The sequence below is a fragment of the Meles meles genome, chromosome 9 (assembly GCF_922984935.1).
Source record: "Meles meles chromosome 9, mMelMel3.1 paternal haplotype, whole genome shotgun sequence".
Lineage (NCBI taxonomy): Eukaryota > Metazoa > Chordata > Mammalia > Carnivora > Mustelidae > Meles > Meles meles.
Window position 1 is genome coordinate 27041212 of NC_060074.1, and position 20562 is coordinate 27061773.

Below are 20562 nucleotides of genomic sequence, written 5' to 3' on the forward strand. Positions count from 1 at the left end.
AATTGTACAGATAGTATCCTATCACAGGTAATTAGGCCTTTCAATTTTCCACTGCTTCCTCCACACTGGGGCTACACAGAGCAAAGGAATTTTCCAGAAGATGGTCTGATCCTACAGACTCCTCTTAAATACTAGACCACAAATGATTCCTCCAGAGCCTGCCTCTCTGTCTGTGAAGAGGGTTCCTGATGAAGCTTTTTGTTTTGACCACTGAGTCATCAATAACCTTCACTTTCTCCTGCTCCAGACTTCAAACCCCCCAAATATAGAGGCACAGAAATTGCCTTAGTCCCTAAAGCCATCCTAATGCCTGGTCCCCCAATGAATTGTAGAACCTCAGTCACCGACCACGGTCTAAAGCATGATGAGAAGGGAACAGGGTGGGGTGCTGTAGACAGGCTCTCCTCCTGTCTGTCCCATGGGAACCTCTAGGAAACAAGTGGGGAACAGAGCTGCAAAGAGCGAGAGAAAAAGACAGCTCTGAGACCTCCAAGGGAGGCTGGGAAGGGGAGAGGAGCTCCAGAGATTCTGCTACCCCCAACACTGGGGCTTCATTCCTAACAAGGTTCTGATCCCAATATCATGATTCCAGTATTCCTAAGGAGGTTCCAATCCCAGTATCCCCCCCGCACTGCAGCACCAAACCGGCTGTATCTTTCGACTCCAGGAAGGGGCACTGAGCAAGGAAGGGGTCAGGACCCTGTTCTGGCTGAGCTCTATTGCAGCTTACAAAGTGTCACCTAGGAGAAGTCAGTAAGTCATAAGGACTGTCAGTTTTCCCTTTCATAAAAATGGAAACAACTGGCCTTTCTCACTCCCTAGAGTACTGTGAGGTTGAATGAAAGAATTCCTTGAAGGGGATGAGCAGCTGTCATTTCCACTCTTCAGTATGTTTGAACAAAAACACAGTGACACATTTCCAGATGGGGTATTCCTTTTTTTTTTCTTTTTTCTTTTTTTTAGGTGGGACATCCCCAATGCCTTCAGCCAAGCCATGCCTATGCACCAAAGGTCAGAGGAGTCAGACCCCTCTGTGCAAGCCCACCCCACCAAGGTAACTGTGAGCAAATTGTCCCTCCACTGTTTCATCTGTGAACTGGGAAGAACAGTGCCCACAGCCCTAGGTTGTTTTCAGTATTAAATGAGATAATATATGTGAAGACTTAGAGTGACTCGCCCCCAGGGAGCACGACTAAATGTTTGTTAATATAACTTTAGTTCAGTTGTAGCAGAGAGAGGGTGAGGAGCATCCAGAAAGCCCCAAGGCCAACCCGAGATTCCTTTCTCCATGGCTTTTCTGCTAGAAACTGAAACTTGCGGATTGTCACTGAGATAATGTACCATGGCGAGTGCTATTTCTCACAACTTTGTATGGGGCTTGGCCCATGTGTTGGAGGACCTGAGACATGGGTGAAGTGCCCCTGCTCTGACAGCAAAGACTTGTCACCCTGGTGCCCCCCCCATGGCCCCCCACTCAGCCATGGAGCCACTTGCTTGCAGGAGGGCCCCCCTGCTGCGTCCCTGACGGTAGGTGCTTCCGCTGGCTGTAGGAGCACGAACTGCTCCACAGCAGCCATCACACTCTTGCCTGGGCCTGAGAAGCCCAGGACACACAGCTGGGACAATCTGGACCACAACCACACAACACTGCCACTAGGCCAAACTACTTCCTTCTTCTGGTGCTATCCGGAAAAGTGCAGTGGCAGTTACTGAGCACACATCATGCATTTCCAGGAGCAACAGAATCAGAGGGAGTCCCCAGAGCTTAGAAACTCACAGCGAAAAGCATGTTAGTCACTTAAATTCATGAATCAGTGTTGTCAACACGGCCATTTGCTCACCATACTTAAGAGATCAGAATAACCTTTTCTTTTTTCTTTCTTTTTTTTACTCCCGGGGATGGGGGGGATGATCCCTAAGTGGTTTTTCATTTTATGAGTCAAGGTCTGGTGCCTGTTTATGAGCCAAGAGGTTATTTTGGGGTGGGCCTGTGGATCCAGACTCTGACACTTTTCCAAGTCTCCAAAGAGCTGCGAAGAGAGCGAACGCAGCCCAGAGGTCATGGAATCAGCAGTCTCACAACCTGCTACTTTAAGACACTTGGAGATTTGAAATGAATGATGGAAGATGGGACCAGCCCCTGGAGAGGCCCCTCTCAATCTGACCCTCCCTCTGAGGTGCCTGGGAGTTTTAAGGCCTCCTTCCAGAAGTGACGCCCCCTGCTGGCCCACAGGCATGTTCTAGGCACGCGCGCGCGCGCGCGCACACACACACACACACACACACACACACACACACACACACACACGCGCAGAGTCATTCCTGGCTCCAGGCTTCTGGCTACCCCTGCACAGGAACCTCCAGCCCCACAGTCACACCACAACCCCGCCCTCCTGGGTCGGCAGAATCCACTCTTCTCCTCCCCCCAAGAAAAGGAGGCGCGAAGCAACTGTGCCAGGCCACTGGTGTGGCGGCTCATTGATTATGGGGCAACCTAATCGGCTGACCCCGCATAGGTGCAGGTATTTTCAGAAGCAAAGTGCTCTCTATATGCGGGTGCACCGCCCGCAGGCAGAGCCCTTGGGTTTGGAGGATTTACGAGGCAGAGTAGGGCCCACCAGCGGCGCTCGGGATGAGGGATGTGTCAGGGTAGGGCCGGAGGGTGGGGAAGGAAGGGGGTACAGCCCTGTCCCAATCCCTGGAATCCGTGTGACAGACCTGCCCCAGCCTGGCCGCTCTTCCCTTGCCTCCGATGGTAGCCCCTTCTCAGTCCCTCCTTTTCCTTCTTCCTTCCATTCTGTTTCTGGCTGACTCCCTCTCCTGTCTCTTCTCCATTTTTCTCTGGCCCCCGTCACAAGGAGTGTGGTCTGTGGGCCAGGAGCATCAGCATCACCCAGAGGTGTTTAGGAACATAGAATCTAAGGCCCAGCCCTGGACTCCTGGGTCACAGTCTGCATTTTAGCAAGATTCCAGGTGAACTGGATGCACCTTAAAGTCTGAGATGGGCCACTGAGTCTGCTCCTTATTTCTGCTTTTTCCTCTCTTAGCTTTCCCTCAGTCTTTCGCCCACACCTCTCACCCTTCATCTTTTTTCCATCCTACTCTCATCTGCCCTCTTTCTTTTATTTTCCTCCCTGCCTCTCCACCCTTCTTTCTTTCCTTTCTGCTTCCATCTATCCATCCATCCACCCACCCTTATACCCATCCATCCATCCATCCTTCCATCCCTCCATCCATCTTCCATCCATCCAGCCACCCACCCTTACATCCATCCATCCATCCATCCATCCATCCACTCATCCATCCATCCCTTAGCTCACTGATCTTGTCTACCATCTACTTCTCCACACCTCTTTCCTTCTAAATCTTCCTTCTGTCTCTGCCCCATCCCTTTGGAGAAAACACAAGAGCTCTCTCATCCCATCTACCCGCATGCCACTGCAATCATGCCCACCTAGCCCATCTTGTTCCTTTTCTCCACGCTAGAGAAACCATTCTCCCACCCCAGTCATACCTGCAGAGGATTTTTTGTGCTTATGGCAATGACGTGGTACTTGTAGTAGCATAGCTCACAGCTCCAGCAGCCCCGCTCGCTGATCCACTTGATGAGGCAGGGCTGGTGCGTGCACTTGACTGAGCCATCACAGCGGCACGGGCTCAGCAGCTCCCCCTGCAGGAGAGAGGCAGAAGGCGATGAGTTCTGGATCTCAAGTCTGGCAGGTGGGTGGCGGCTGAAGTGATGGTTTGGGCCACTGGGGTTGGACAGACCACTCCACTTAAACTGGTCACTGGCTTTGGTGGGAAGCACCAGAATCCACGGGGAACAGGGGAGTCAGGCAGCTTCAGAGCACTCAACTAGCATTTTGGTGCCTTGGCTCCCATTGGGTGCTGCCCAAGTCCTAGGGTGCCTGTGAAATGAGTGGGTCGATTTTTATGGAAGCCCTCTGCCACCCAAAGCCCCCTGTCAGCCTGATGGACTTCTCTGTAAAGGGGTCTCAAACTCTGATGCGCTCAGAGCCAGAAAGACCATGCAAGTGACACAAGGCAGCTAGTAGGGACGGGGGCCAATCTAAGGCCCAGACCCCAAGTTAAAGGGACAGCCACCATTAGCTCCATCCCACTGTACACGAGGGAATCTGGGTGACAGTTTTTATGTAAAGTCTCCCAATAGTGAAATGTCAACAACAAAAGCAAGTCTTCTAAATATATTGTGAGCATCATTTGGTCCAAGTTTGGAGCCTTTGTACTCCCCTGCAGGCCAGCACATGGAGACCCCAGTCCCTCTGTGAAGCCTCCTGCCCTGAGTCCCTGGTTGGCAAAAGCTTAACAGGTGGGGGCAGGGCTGAACCCAGGTACCTAAGAGGTGGGATGTGTATCCCTGCAGGCATGAACTTGGGGCCTGCCTGGGAGTGGATGCGAAGCCTAGTCTGGACAGGTCTGGAAGCAGAGAGACAGAGGACCCGGCCCAGCTAGATGGCGTGAGTGGATCACAGAGATGGGCTTAGCCTCCTGTATACCCTGTGACAACATGTCCATGGCCATGACTGAAGCTGGTGGGCTTTGGCTTCCTGCCAGACCTGACACGGTGGCCTGAAGTGCCTCCATGAGCCTTCACAACCCCTTTCCTTTCTCTCTCCCCTCCCTTTGCCCTCTGTCTCCTCTGTGTTGTCTTTCCCCCTCCCAGCTCAGAGTCCATGGTTTGTGCTTGCTAAATCCAACTGACCCAACTCCTTCATTTACTTTCCTAGAGATTTAAGCAGTTGGGCCCACCCACCTCCCCCAACCTGGGCTTCCTTCTGACTTACTCCAGGGTTCCCTTTCTCCTTACTTCCTATACCCACCTGCCCACCCTCACCTCATTCATTCTGGACCCAGCCCTTCCATCCCTTTCCTGCCAAAGGACCCAGAAGATGGTCCTGAGCCCCGCACTGGTGTGTTTGCAATTTGGTCACTTAAACCGTGTTCCTGCTAATCTGGAGATTCCATCATTCAAGAAACCACATCTTGCTCCCAGTTTTGGATAAGCAAGCACAGAAGCACCTGACCTACAAAACATATTTAATCATGTTCTTTGCCATAGACTGTAGAACCAGCTATTTCCTCCAAAGATGCATAGAATCATCTTTCCCTTCCAATTCACCCCCTGTCGCTCAAAGACCACACCTTGGCCTGGATGAGGTCTAGAATATTCTGATATTGGTCCGTCTGTCAAACTGCTTCTCATCTTCACCATAGTTCCAATGCCACCTCCTACAGGGAGTCTTCTACAGTTGAGCTCAGTGCTTTGATATCTAAGCACCTTTTGCAGAGCACCTTGGGTATATACCTCTTAGAGCACTGAGCACATCCTTATAAGGACTTGTGAGTATGCCTCTCTAACGTTCAGAGAAGCTCTAGAAGGCAGGGATCAGGGGTGGTTCATCTTTGGACCCTATCCCCTCAATGCCTCACCTGACTCCCAGAAGGCCCTCAACAACAGCTGTGTTTGAATGAGTAAATGAAAAAATTAATCAAGTGTCTGCTCAGGTTCCCTGCACTGCCCTGAAGAACGGGGATGAGATGTCTGCTCCATGAGAATGGGAACCATGTCCATTTGTGGACTTCCAGACCCCCGCACCTTTCTCAGTGCCCAGCACTCAGCGTATGTACATGCCATAAATGAACTTGGTAGCAGAAATGCTCAGAGAACCTCATCTCCATAAACCCTTCCCAGTTCCCCGCTCCACTCCTCCAGTACTGACAGGCCCCCTTCACTGTAGCTCCCGCCCTTCTCCTACCCCCTGTTGTAGCACTTCTCCCGTTTGTCTCTGGGTTCCTGCACCATGATCGTTTACAGGGACAATAGCTTATCTAACTTTCCATCCTTAGCACCTAGTGCGGTGCCTGAAGCAGATCCTCCTTGCAGTGTTGATGGCAAAATGCATTCCCATCTCTTTGATGAACAGGAAGTTTTGCTCCCTGAGGACATGGCCAGTTCTGGCACCTGGCGGACAGCCATGGTGCCTGGGAGAATAGAAGAGGCAGGAGATGCCCACATTGCTGGGCCCCCGCCACAGCCTCCCAGGTCTAAGGGCACTGGGTAGTGAGTCGTTGCTGTGTAACTCGGAGAAAGAACAAGGAGGGAGTGAGCACAGAGAGGTGCTGGGGGAGGGGCAAAAGCCCTCATTATTCATGGCAGCCTTTCCTAGGCTCATTAATTCTAACAGGATGAGCTGGGTTTGATTAATCGGGTTGTTAAGCAGCCATGTCAAATTGCCAATGAAGTAGGAGACATGACTTCCGGTCCCTGGCAATGCCGCCAAGTGACAGAGACTCCTTGCTTCCAAGCAGCAGCGGGGAGACAGGGCAGAAAGGGCTCTTGGCTCTGCACAACCGATGACAAGACCTGGGCTCTCCGACATGACTCAGGAAGGGCGACCACACCACCAGCGCTCACAGGGGGCCCCGGACCCCCACACACTATGTGGGGACAGGGACAACATGACCCGGCCTGGTCCCAGTGCCTGGCTATGGGGCCCAGAGGCCAAACGGGTGCTGTCTCCCTGGGGGCTCCTCATCCCCCAGAACCAGACAATGAAGAAGACAGAATAGGAACTCGTTTCAGGTGCTACAAAGATTAGAAAGCAAGGACACCAAAACTGTTGGAAAAGTTTCATTCGGATGAAGGAAGCAATCCAGGATTTGGGCAAAAAAAATAGTAAATCTGGAAAGATGTTATTTTAACCTTGGCATTTACATAAGTTTTGTATTTTATGATCTAGTATATTTTTATGTACATTTGGGAGAAGGGCCATAATTTTCTTTATGTTTAAGGCTTGTAGGAGGCCTTAACGTGGACGCTTTTCTGTCTTTGACTGGTCAGGCCTGTATGTCTTCAAGAGCAGGAGAAGTGGAACTGAGCCAGCGGCCTGGCGGATCAGGTTAGACTTCGTGAAGATGAGCTCTGCAGTCAATTCCGTTAAAAGCTGGAGTATTGGAGCCGGGAAACGGAAGCGGTGAACATCTCTGAGGGCAGGAAGAGGAAGGTTCAATGACCAGCTGCGGGTCACTCAGCTGGCCGGTGGCGTGGCCAGAATGGGAAGCCTGGTCTTTCTGACACCAGACACCAAGTGGCTTACCACCCTGCTCTGTTCATCCCTCCTGGGCCCTCTGTCCCACCCCCGTCCCTCCCACACCCCTGCCTGCACCCTCCGCCCCCCAGCCCCTACGCCAAGTTTCTCATGCCTGCTAGCTGCACATCTGTTTCTTCTCCCTGCACCGACACCAGAACTTGGCACTTGTCTTCCAGGATTCGGGCTGCTCCTGCGTGTCCCACAGAGCCCAGCACATCACAGGTGCGCAATCTGGAGTCTGTGCTGATGGGAGGGGCACCAGGGTGTGGCAGAGCATGGGCCCCCCCACCCCTGGCCCAGCTCCTGAGGCTCCAGCCCTTGGGCTGGGGCGATCATTACCATCTTTTTTTGGGTAGTTTTTATTTTACATTTTATTTATTTATTTATTTATACCATCTTGTCTGCAGAGCTCCGCAAACGCCACACATCAAAGGGGATCATTAACTGAAAAGGGCACCAGACACTCCTCAATGATCTGCTCGGGGCTCTAGGGCCCAGGGAATGACTAAGGCAAGAAAACTTGGGTCTTCTCGAATTCCCCCGCCTCCAAGGGACAGGGTGTGGGGGAGGAATGAAGAGCATGGTTTTCGGAGATGGACTCCTCAGGTTTGAATGCCTTTTCATGCTCACCAGCTGCGCAAACTCGGGCAAGTCCCTCACGCTCTCTGAGCCTTCTTTATCTTTCTGCGGCAAGCAACTCTTGCCCCCTCCGAGGGTGGCTGTAAGGATGGAGTGCCGTCACGCCCACAGAAGTGCTGGAGAGAGCGCCTGGCACAAGTAAGTCCTTCTGGGCAAGTTTTACAATTGTAACTCACGTTTCCATGAGGACTTTAATTTCATAGTTTCTTCCTACTACAGCTCTATTTTATTGCCTACTGGCAAATAGGGGAGGAGGGAGCCATGCCTTCGGTAAAGTTCAGTGGAGCTCCCGAGAGAGGGGAGTCTGCCCCTGTGACATGGGTAAGGGGTCACAACACGGATCTGCCAGCTCGTGGCCCAGGACTGTCTTCTGTGTCATGAGGGGAACGCTGAGAGCACTGGGGGTGGAGGGCGGGGCTCTTCCCTTCCCTGGGGATGCTGAGCAGAAGAGCACGGGCCTCTTGGAGGGGTGAAGTGGGGTCATGCTAGAGGCAGGAGGCAGGACAAGCTGATCCGCAGTCCTTGGCGGCAGCTGAGCTGGTGGGTGGGGAAGAGAACAGGACAGATTCTCCTCGCTGCCAATGACACAGAAAGCTGCAGGTGCAAGACTCCAGTGGTTTCTCCATTCACAGATTTCTTTCTGTTTGTTTCCGGCTTGCTTCAAGTCTTCCCTGTCTCAATCTGAAAGGGCTCACTTCTGGAGTCCTTAGGTTACCTGGTTGCCATGGTAGTGGCAGGTAAGCCCAGATTTCCCCTGCCACCCACACGGGCACTGGGCATTCCTGCCATGGAGCAGAAGGAAACAAATACAGTCTAGTGACGCAAAGACTCCAGCCCTGCTGCGGTTTGTAGCTCCAGAAGATCCAAACAAAGGAGACAACAGGAACCCTAGCCTGGGGGTGGAGCCTGGGGGCATCTTCCTCTACTGATACTCAGGTGGTGGTTAAGAGCTTGGATTCTAATCGTAGGAAGTCTCAGGTATATCCAGACTCTTACAATCTGTGTGACCCTGAGAAAGTTGCTTAACCTCTCTGGGACAAGGATACAGCAGTGAGTGGAACTGACTAAAATTGTCTAGTAGAGACAGGCAGACAATAAAAAATATAAAAAGACTACAAGTACCTAAGATGCTATCATGTGCTATGGAGAAAAATTAGCAGGGGAAAGGAAAATAGAATACCAGGAAAGGGGCAGGGAGATATTCTAAATAGGGTGGCTATGAAAGACCTCACCAAAGGGGTACATTTGTGCAAAGACTTGAAGAAGGTCAGGACAAAAACCATGTGTATATCTGGGCGCTGAATATTTCAGTGCAAAGGTCCTGAGGCAGAAGCATGCCTGGCATGTTGTGGGGACACCAAAGAGGCTGGATTGTCTGGGGTAAAGTGAGTGAGGGAAAGAGGAATAGGAGATGAGTTCAGAGATATAATAAGGATGAAGAATGAGGGACAAATCAGGAGAGGCTTGTGGGCCATTTTAAGGACTTGGCCCTTACTGTGAATGAGATGAGAAATCACGAGCGTTTTGAGGAGAATAATGTGACCTGACCATGTTTGACAGGATCACTTTGGCTGTCTTGAAAACAGACTAGACAGAAGAGCCAAGCAGAAAGACAGGAGGCTGTTGCAGGCATCCGGATGGGTGATGATGGTGTTTTGGACCTGTATGGAAGCAGGGAGAGTTCTGCAAAGTGGTCCATTTCTAGATACATTTTGAAGATGCAAATAACAAGATTTGCCTATGGATTAGATGGGTGGATGAGAGGAAGGAAAACAAGGATGACGCTGATTTTGACCTGAGCCATGAGAACGATGGCGAATTGCTCTCATTTGAGATGGGAAAGATTGAGGGTAGAGCAGGTTTTAGAGGGCAGACTGGAAGCTGAGTTTTGGACATGTCGACTTTGAGATGCCCATTAAATAGGCATCAGAGACTGCAGTAGACCCTAGTCTGGAGTTTAGGGAGCGGTCCAGGTCTGACATACAGATGGTGTTTAAAGCCATGAGCCTGGCTGGAATCACCAAAGGAGCAAGTGTGGGTAGGGGAACGGCGGGATACCATGCCTGCTCCCTGGAAGACGCCAACATGTCAGAACTTGGGAGATGGGAAAGCACTAGGAGAAGAAACTGAGAGGGAAGGTCAGTGAGATGAGAAAGGAACACTCCAGTGGTTTCTCCATTCACAGATTTCCAGGATGTGTGGAACAGGCGTGTTCCAACAGCGAAATAAGAAGACAACATGCTTCCAAAAAAGGGGGCCACCAGCCTTGGTCACATGCTGCTGATAGGTCAACTTGGATGAGAACTGAGATTCAACTATGGATCTGACAAGTTTTCCTTGATTATTCATTGTCTACATGAAATATGAAGCAAAGTCATGGGCTGAGAGTGAAGGTGGGGGAGGTGGTGTTGGAGGTCTGAGAGTTGGTATAAAATAGTCCATCTGGGGGAGTTTGAGAGTGATTAGACTGGAGTAATAAGGTATGATTGCCGGCAGCCTGGAGGGTCCTTTCTATTACTACCTTCCCCCCGATCTGTGAGACTGGGGGAGGAGGGTACTAAGGAAATATATTTAGCACCACGCCTGGCACATGGTAAACTCTTGGCAAATGCTGGCTCCCATGTAAGGGGTTATCAGAGGGGTGATAGCAGCGCCCCTTCTCTCTAACCCCACCTTCACACCTACTTCCAACGTTGACCAATTTCCTTATTTTTTCTCTTCCCCCTTTAAGTAACATTCTCCTATTAATAAGCCTAATGTTATAAACACTTCACAATTCTAACAAAATGTTTTCATTGACATTCTACCACCTACTACCTCCATAACCAAATGAGGCTAATGATTACTTCCCCTGTTTTACAGATACAGAAACCCACTCAGAGAGGCTGTGACTTGCTCAAGTGAAAGGCAGAGGAAGGCTCTGAAACCAGTTCTGTCCATCAGGCTATACCCACCACATCTCTGCCACTCTAGCGTCACCGGCTCGTCTCCTCTTCTCCTGCCCCCAGCAGCCTGTTCCTCAGATCCTTACTTTTCCAGCTCCCAACAGACAGCTGACTTTGTGGGCTCCCCCCATAAACATATAAACACAAAGGCAGAAATCCTTGTCCCCTTTTCCCCTCTCCTCGGAAGCCAATTTCAGGCAGTGTTCACTGGGTAGAAATTGATGTGGTAGTGGGGAGGACAGGCTAACCTCCCCATCACTTCCTTCTCACACTCCGACCCTTGGAAGATCCTCCCCATCTGATACTGGTTAAGTCCAAATTAAGAGAGAGAGATTTTTGTAAGCAGAGTAATAGATTAAAGTTTTCTCTGAGATGTGGTCTAGATTAATAAGGAAAGTTACAATTGCCTTACGATGCTCCACTGGGAAAACACAGAGGACCTAAAGCCTTAAAATCAGAATTTCCCCTCCAGGGTACACCCGGAAGCCATGCGTCCTTGGTTGGGGGAAGAATGGACATAAGAGTAGAAGTAGTTCATTGGGATAGTGGTGAAGAGTAAGGAGCAAGTGTGGGTAGGGAAAGGGAGGAATACCAAAGAAAGGAGGGACTCCCCAATGTCCATTCTTGGATGGACATTGGATAGGATGGATAGTCGACTTGGTAGGGAAAGAAATGTTTTGTACCATTCGCCGCACTCCACATATTTGGAGAACCAGCTAACAGAAAGGCTCATCAATAACACATCCTTCCAACTGTACAGATGCAACCAAACTGGTCCATGATGTTGGCCAACTATGTAGCTATGATCTGGATTGGTGGGGAGGGCTGAGGAGAATGGCGACAAAGCAGGAGCACAGATGGGGCCAGTGCCTTGAAGGAAAACCTGGAAGATTCCAGGCATCTTCTTTTTGCAGGAGGCCAGGCAACAATCTCTTGATTCCAGAGACCTACAAGAGGCCAATGGATCCTGGTATTAGGATCAAGAGAAATGACCTATCATGAAGACCTTCTTACCAGCAAAGGTTGTGGTCAAGAGATGAATAGGAGAGAGTGTGACTCCTCTGCCCTGAACTGTGATAAAGCAAGCTTCCCCCTTATCTATGGAGGCAGGCAAGATGACTTCAGAGATCCCCATGGCCCTAGAATCCATTATTATACACAGATAGGCAATTCTGAATTCTCTGCATGTTGTGCCAGGCAGTGTCTAGGCAGATCTTTGTTTTCTGCCTGGAGCCTTTCAAGCCCATCTTCTCACTCTGTCTCCCAACCAGAGCATGTAGCTTGCCCCGTTCCCAGCTCACTTCCACATTCTGCGGCGCCAGAGCCAAACCTCAGCTTCTGGAGACTAACAGTGTGTCAACATGTGCACAAGGAAATCCATAATTGTTGCAAGATAATTTGATTTTAAAAAGAAAGAACTCTATTACTAAGTAGGGGAAAAAAAAGATTTAAGGCCTTAATGAGCTGTAGTTATCTACACTAAATCCAATTAACCACATAATTATTTCTAGTTCTGCTCTCACACCAGCAGCTTACTTTCACACACACACACACACACACACACACACACGTATAAATCTGCCTCCCTCTTCATGAAAAAAAATCTCCAACCTTCCTGTTCATCAGTTCCAAAAAAGAATTTCAGAAAGAGACAAGGAAAACACACAGACCCAAACCCAACCCTCCAAACTATGGTTTTTCATTTTCATGATAATTATTTTATTCCTGCAATGCTTTTCCCCTTATAATTTAACTGGTATAAGACAAATGTACCTATTTCCTCTAACTGCCTCTAAATTTACTCAACTGGTAGTAGAAGGAAGAACTTAACCTCACAATAATTGAATTTAAATAACATCCAATTCCATAAAGTCAAACATGGTCTGCATAATAAACAAACCACACTTTACAGGGGCCTGCGGGAAGAAAGAAGGTCATATCTTATGTGTATATTCATAACCGTATCTGTATTTCCAATGACCTAAATGTGCAATATACTGTCCGTTTGTCTTTCTGTGTAACTCATCATGGCCATCACCATCGTTTCCAAAGAGCTAAAATTAAAGGCTCATCTTTCCTCAAACCTCTGCCTGACTTAATAGAAAAATGTAATTTCGATAAACCTCAGCTGGCCAGAATGGGGTTATTTGCATATGGCAGCCGGCTGGGCCCGTTTCCAGGGCTCCAGACTCCTAGGTTGAATCCCCGCCAGTGTGCAGGGATTCCAGGTCACGGTGTCCTCTTTCTTTCCCACAAGTCAGGCCAAGCCAAGGGCATGAGTCAATGGCAAGTTAAAGGGCAAGTACTCAATTACCCCCTGGGGTCAGACCTCGTTACTCCCTGCACACTGGCGGAGGGATGCCCAGCTCCTACTGGGCAAAACCTTTGTGTTATTGGAAGAGGTTGTGGTGAAATTCTACAAAAATTACTTTTCCATCATAGTAATTAATATATCACTCTGTGTTGAGGGGATACAGCAGATGTTACAAGTGCAAATGAACTATGAGGATGGGTTGCACCTCATGGGTGTCTTGAATCACAGCCCTAGGCTCTTAGAACTTTCTGTATGGCTGGCTCCTACAAAGTAAAAAGCTGGGTCCTTCCTGGGTGCCAACCCCAGTTCTGCCACCCTCTGGCTGGTGACCTTGGTTTTACGCCATCCAGGCCTTTGTTCCCGGGTTCCCAGAAGTCAGTGTACGTAAGAACCACCTGGAAGCTTGTTAGGAGGCTACCCAGGCTTTGCTCCAGAGATTCTGATTCTATGTGAACCCACTCTTCCTGTCTTGAAGCAAGGTTGGCTAAGTCTCATTTTGCAAAGCCCTCACCAGATACTTTTTAGCAAGCCTTCTGTCTTCTGCATCACTCTAAGACTCTTATGTATACAAAGATAAAAACAAATACCAATAGCTAACAGATACTGAACACTTACTATGTGCTAAGCCCCATAAGCCAGCTTTGACGGCTGAGTTCAAATCTTGGTTCTCCCACTCAGTGGGTGAAGGCCATTGTGCAAGCTACTTACCCACTCTGAGCCCCGCCCCGTCGTCTGCATCTAGATGCATTTCTAGATGCTCCGGCTACTATGGCTGCCTCTCTTAGTAGCTCACACTTACTGAGCATGTGCTGGGTGTGCCCTGTGGTCTTAAGCACTTGCCATGCAGGAAGCTGGATAGCAAGACTATGGTGCCAGCGGACGCAGACCAGCTGGTTTGAATCCTTGCTCTACCATTTACTCCCTGTATGACTGTGGCAAGTCTGCTCAGAGGTAAAGTGGGACCAAAGATACTTCCTGCCTCTCTAGGGTCTCATGAAGATTCACAGAAGTAATGCACAATGAGAACTACCCAGAATGCTGCCTGACGCATAGTGCGTGCTCACTGTAGATCACTATTAATTGTCGCTCATGCACCCACCAAGCCTTGTGGAGTCTCCCCATCCTAACAGAAGGAGGCAGGCGGAAGATGCTGCTGTCTCACACTGTGGACAAGGCATCCCTGCCTTTTGCTACCTTATTAAGCCCCTCACTTTACCACCTTGTAAATGAAGCTCATCAGTCCGAAACCGCTGAGTACCTAAGCTGCCTGGGGGTCTGGGTAATGAGTGGAAGGTAATAACAGTGGGATGAAGGCCAGGAGCCTCCAGGTACTGCTAACTGCCCTGTTATTTTGAGGGAGAGAAGGACAAAACAGATACCCCGGCTCACATCCACCTGCCAGCCTCCGCGTCTCTAAGGAGCCGTCCCCACGCCTCCTTCCTCACATGCCTGTGCTCCTTCCTCCTGTGATAGGGAAAATGACCAGGAGTTAAGCCAGGGGGTTTCCAGCCATCACTCCTCTCTGCCCTCTTTCAGGCAAGGCTGTGAATGTGTGTTCACGGGGCCAGCCGAGGGCTTTGTGATGCCCTTGGAGGCACAGGAAGGAGGGAAAGTGAAAGCGAGGCAGAGAGGCTAGAATGATCTGTGTCACGAAGAGCTTAGCGAGAGAAGGGAAGTAAGGGAGGGCTTTGCCCCATGGTTTCTCTGCCTACGTTGGAAGGAGTAAACACTGACGTGCTTTTCAGTTCTTTCTCTGTATGGGACTTACACTTTTTCTTTGTGACAAGCTTCTTTCAGGTAATTGTCCATTGAGGCTGAAAAGCCCGAAGCCCAGGGAGGGCAGCGGGGCGGTGGGGCACCCTCCCGCCCTGGCTTCAGAGTCTCCACCCCTGCCGGACGGAGGCCTCGCGCCGGGCGATACCCATTTCAGAGTCTGCCGAAAGCTCAGCCCGGTTCTCTTCACACCTCTCAAGGAAGCATACTATTCCTGAAGTCTTGGCTCTGCTTCCCTGTCAGGAATAAGCACGCTAAGGAGAATTTGAATTACTATGGCGTGTGAATAGACTCCGGTCTGTTGACTCCAAGCTTCTGCTAAGCTGCTCCAAGTGGTTGTAGCTTCTGTCATCTTGGCAATTTTACTTTTTGTTTGAAAGAATTCTATATTCCCTACTTCTGGGGCTGGGAAGGGGGTGATCTTCAAAGGTCCTTTGCTTTATCGCCCAGCACCTGTCAGAGGACCTGTCCCCAATCCTGACATATGAGGTGTTCCTGTACAGAGAGAATGCCAGGAAAGGGGGCCCCAGAGCCTCCCACGCTTACCCAGTGCCCTTTTAGATCCATATGGGAAAACCAGTGCAGGGGTGCCTACATGGCTCAGGCGGTTAAGCGTCTGCCTTCGGCTCAGGTCATGATCCCAGGGTCCCTCTCTCTGCTCAGCAGGGAGTCTTCTTCTCCCTCTCTCCCTCCCCTCCCTCCCCCGACTCATGCTCGCACTCTCTCACTCTCTCTCTCTCTCTCTCTCTCAAATACATAAAATCTGAAGGAAGGAAGGAAGGAAGGAAGGGAGGGAGGGAGGGAGGGAGGAAAGAAAGAAGGAAGGAAGGAAAGGAGGGAGGGAAACCAGTGCAGAGAAGCCCAAAGTTCATCGAAGCAGCCCAGGCTTCCACTCAAAGATGGGGGTATGTATGCACCAGAAGTGTTTCCCACCAAAAGCCTGAGGCAATAGCCCATAGTCTCCTTCATTTAAGAGCTGTTCAGTGGCTCTGATTGAGCACCAGCTCTGGGCCTTGGTGCTGAGACCCCAAGATGGTGCCCACCCATGCCACACACACACACAAGGATGTGCTTCCTCAAACCCATCTACAGTCTCAGCTTTTGCCATGGTTTTTTGGCCTGCATTTCACTTAATTAGTGGCTGGTATGGAAAATATCATTTCCTCTTATTTTCCTTTAGCCTTTTTCAGGTGACGAGGTAGTTAGGCAAACAATCAAGACTTTTATAGGATTTCAGTCATTTTCTGGGATTTGGTGATCCAAATCCATGTTGCCCCTCCCCTTAGATTTTGTGATTGATTTAAACTGTGTTTATCTTCCCCTCAGCCATTGTCGGTCAGTGAAAAGTCCCATTTTTAGATCCCCGTCTCATGTCAGGCATCATTTCAGCCACTTTTTTCCAGACCTTCACCAGTTGCTTAAGTTTTTGAGGGAAGTTTTCCTGCTATGTCCCAGACAGCCAAGGATCCTCATGTCCAGAAGCTAAGGGAGAGAAGTTCATATAAAAATATGTAGAAATTTTTTATATATGAAAATTTCCCCCATAACTATGTCCCCCTCATATACATACTTTCCTCCAAATTAGGAACGTGACATACAGCCTATTTTTAACTTGTATCTTTCTAGCCACACTATGTCATCAAAAATGTCTCATGGTGATCCATGATTTCATGGTTCATGTCTGTGATTATTTCCTTAAAAGATAATCCTGGAGGGGATCCTAGGTGACTCAGTTGGTTAAGCATCCAGTTCTTGACTTCAGCTCGGGTTTCCATCTTGGAGTTGTGAGATCCAGCCTTCTGTGGAGCTCCACGCTGAGTGGGGAGTCTGTTTCTACCTCTCCTTCTGCCCCTCCCCCCACTCACGAACTCTCATGCTCTCTCTCTCTCTCTCAAATAAATCAATAAATAAATCTTAAAAAAGAAAAAAAAAGAACAAAAAAGACAGTCCTGGAATGGAATTCCTAATTCAAAGGGCTTGGGCATTTTTAAGGGTGTTGGTACATGTTACCAAACAGGTCTTGCACAAGATGACCCATTTTCCATCCATATCATTACGGTGTGCCAGTACCTCCTGTTCCTGCCTCATATTCAAGGTTTCATCACTAGCAATGGTCAGTGGTACCATGGCTGGGACCCTGAGAAAAAAGGCTCAGAAAACGCAGGTTGTCTGTTCCTTTCTGCCTTTCTTTCCACCAGGGAGGACGAGCAACAAGTGACTGCTGGATTGGGACAGAGTTAAGTCCAGAATTCACAGCAAGGCAGCTGAGGAAATCTTGGAGGAGAATCTCAACCATGAAGGAGAGCCAGTGGGCTCCTGGTTCTCTTAGCCTGGGTGCTGGGCAGGGAGGTCCTTACCCTTCTCCAGAGACCTGATGGACTCAGAATATTCTTGTCAAGAGACTCAGTAGAGCTCAGTCTCTGCGGTGGCGGGCTACAAGTCTAAGACCACTGGGTCTAATAGGCCCCGAAGGTAAGACCCATCACCCGGATAATTGCCCTTTGAGATAGCTAGGTGTGAGTACGTACCCTCACCAGATGTACCGATACCCTTGTGTGAGGTGACTTTGCTGTTAAAGGTGTCATCCGGCCTTATTTTCCCTGCTACAATTTCAGCCTTTTTCTATCTTTTCACAATGAATGGACAATGCACAGGCTTTAAGATCAATCAACTTCTAGCTCTGCCGTTTACTAGCTGTGTTGATTAGCTTCAGCTGCTAACTATGCTCCGGCATATGCACCCCAAAATTTGTGACATTTTTAAAATAACAACCATATATTATTTTTTTACAAGCCTACAAGTTGTCTGAGTCGTTCTGCTGATCTGGTTTGGCTGAGCTTGGCTGGGCTCGCTCCTGCTTATGTGAGCTGGCTAGAGGCTGTCTCATCTAGGACAGCGGCCCTCTGCTCACATGTCTCTTATCATGCAGTAGGACTGCCTGGGCTTGTTCACATAATGCAGGAAGAGTTCCTGCCAGCAAGAGAGGGTCGGCCCAGATGTGCAAGCACTTTTCAAGCCTTACATCAAGTTTGTAATGTCCCATTGGCCAAGTCTTGTGGCCTGTTCCAGACTCAATGTAAGCAAGCATTATCAAAAGGAAGTGACTATAGGGAAGCATAAAGATCTAGGGCCATTAGTAGAATCAATCTATCACATTAGCTCTATGACCTTAGACAATTTCCTTAACCTCTCTGAGGCTTACTTCCAACATCTATAAAAATGCAGAGCTTTTGTAGGATTCCTTGCTATAATATATGTACAATGTCTGGCACATGATAAACATTCCATATGTGTTAATTTCCTTCTCCTTTTCCATCATTTGGACTCTCTCTTTTTTTCCTTAAATGCATTATTTCTATGCGTTACCTTCTATGTTCAAAGCTGCAACATAATAACATTAAACATTATGCCAGGGTCTTCTGTTAAATCTCCAACCCCCAGCCTGTGGCTAACACATTTTCCCTGCTACAATTTCAGCCTTTTTCTATCTAACACAGTATGTAGGCCCTCCATTCATTCCAATCATCTAGAATTTGGATAGTAAGGGAATCTGGGAGTCTCTCCTCCCTGTGTTCTTGGGACAACCCAGCAGTTGTGAGATGACCTCTTGGCTTTCTGACCTAGCTCCAACATCAAAAGTGAAAAAGAAAGGGTTAACACATTTGCATTAACTGATGACTCAGGATAGAGGCAACAAGATGGGGAACCTCCATTTCCTAATTTATAGGTGGCCTTGGGGGTACGATAAGTATCCTGGCCTCTCCTTAGCTAATCAGGCTCCAGAAGAGACATTAATTGCAGCCAGTCCATCCTGCTGGGGAGACCCAAGGCTGCCAGCTCCCTTGCTGGGAATGGAATAGAATTTTAATTGGCTGTGAAAGCATCATGGCAGTTGGCGCATGAAAGAGTTGATCCTCTCCCCTGAAGCAGGTGAGAGAAGCTTTGGGGGGAAAGCCCTGAAGAGGTACATGACAGCAAAGACCAGCCACGTCCAGGGCTCATCCCAGCGGCAACACCACTGGTTCTGTTCCAGGGCTGGACTCCCGCCAGGGTCGAAGACTCTCTCACACTATCCTCGGTGTGGTGAGCACAGAAGCATCAGGCCTGGAACCCCGTTGACCCCTGTGCCCACCCGCTGACTTTCATAAGAGAAGCACTCTGTAGTGACTATCACTTGAGTGGCCAAAAAACCAGGACCTCCTACCTCAGAGAACTCTCCATCTGTAATCTCAGTCCCCCAGTACGTGTGTGTGAACAAGTGTGTATGGGTGCGTGTGCACACATGCATGTGTCCGTTTGAACCAATGGCACAGCATTCCTGTGCTGTTGACTCAGAGCTGTGTTCCCATTTTTTTCACTCAAATAAATGAGTGTGATAATGTCTGGAGAAAACATGTCCTCATGGCAGTGTGTCTGTTTTCTGCCATGGCGTTTCCCAGAACACACATAGAACGTAGGGGTGACGGGATGCTGACCTGTGGAGGTCAGCGGATGTGTCTACGAAAACAAGACAATGTGAACTTGTTAGCATAAACATACAGTGATGGGGGTTGTGGTTTTCAGAGACTCTCGGGCGGGTTCTTTAGCCTCTTCGTAGATTAGTTCTCTCATCAATAAAATGAGGGCAATAGCAGTACTTACCTAATAGGACTGTTGGAAAGGCTAATAAGATGTAAAGTGCTTAAAATAATGCAGAGACTCAATAAGTGGGTTTTCGTGATTACTTCTAGGTTAGGGGAGGGGAGCGGAGCTGTTCATTGACCCAATGTGCTCTGTTGACCTAGTGCCATAATGAACCTGTAGGCAAAAAGTAAAGCAAGAACCCAAAAAGCATACATGCAAAATCAATGCTTTCAGAAAACTCCTTTAGTGAGGTGAGAGCTTGAAAAAAATTTAGAATTTTTAAGGAAACTACCTCATTAATCTTTAAAACCTCAAGCAATTAAACATCATTTATAACTACTGAACAGTTTTGTTTTCATTGTGTATCTTGATTTTTATTATCAATTTTTATTAAAAGTTTATCAAAAATTCGGTTAGGATAAGAGCGATGCATTGAAGGAGACCATTAAAAATGGAATTTTATAATTTATAGAGATATGAAGACAAGCTTCTAAAACCAAAGCAAACCCAAAACCTCAATTCCGTTTCCATTCTCTCTGTGCCCCTCCTGTTCAGACCTCCCATCTCCTTACTGGAGAACAAGACATCTTTGTGGTTTAAGCTCAGAACATAGAAATGAAAATAACCAGAATAAAAGACATGGCCAATACATAGCATCTTCTTTGAAGTGGTGAGAACTTCATCTCCTAAAAACAGCAGATGGAAGTCTGGGACCTTAGGGAAAAAGAGCCCCAGGAACATCGCATTAATTCCTGCCCTTAGAAGATAGAAGAGGCTTCCCAGTATTGGAAATAGCTCTTTCCCCCTCCAAACCTGGTCCCTAGATCATAGCTGGGAGCACAGGCTCCTGGGCCTAACTGCTCCCAGTTGGACCATCAATGTTGGGGAAATTAGCAGGACAAGTCTTTTAAAGAAGTAATTGGTGGCACACATCGGATCACCCCTGCAAAGGATGCTCTTTCTCACATTTGCTGCATCTGTAAGAGATTGATGGTGTCAGTGGAGGCAGACCTTGTTCTTTCTCTGTCCAAGGGACTGAGATGACAAGTGGCAAAGCTAGTGCCTCAGAAGGTGCAGATGCCCACAGGGGATGTAAGGTCAGTACTATCTATTATGTTTTTGTTCTGTTTTGTTTTTGTCCTTTAAATACCCATGA

General features: G+C 48.7%; 1 protein-coding gene across 1 annotated transcript in view; it reads right to left on the reverse strand.

The window, feature by feature from the left end:
* Window positions 1-20562, reverse strand: part of MARCHF4 (membrane associated ring-CH-type finger 4) — a 104673-nt gene that overhangs the window by 21492 nt on the left and 62619 nt on the right. Inside the window, exon 2 of the mRNA XM_046018118.1 lies at window positions 3515-3670. Coding sequence (XP_045874074.1) covers window positions 3515-3670 — 156 coding nt within the window. The remainder of the gene's footprint in view (window positions 1-3514; window positions 3671-20562) is intronic.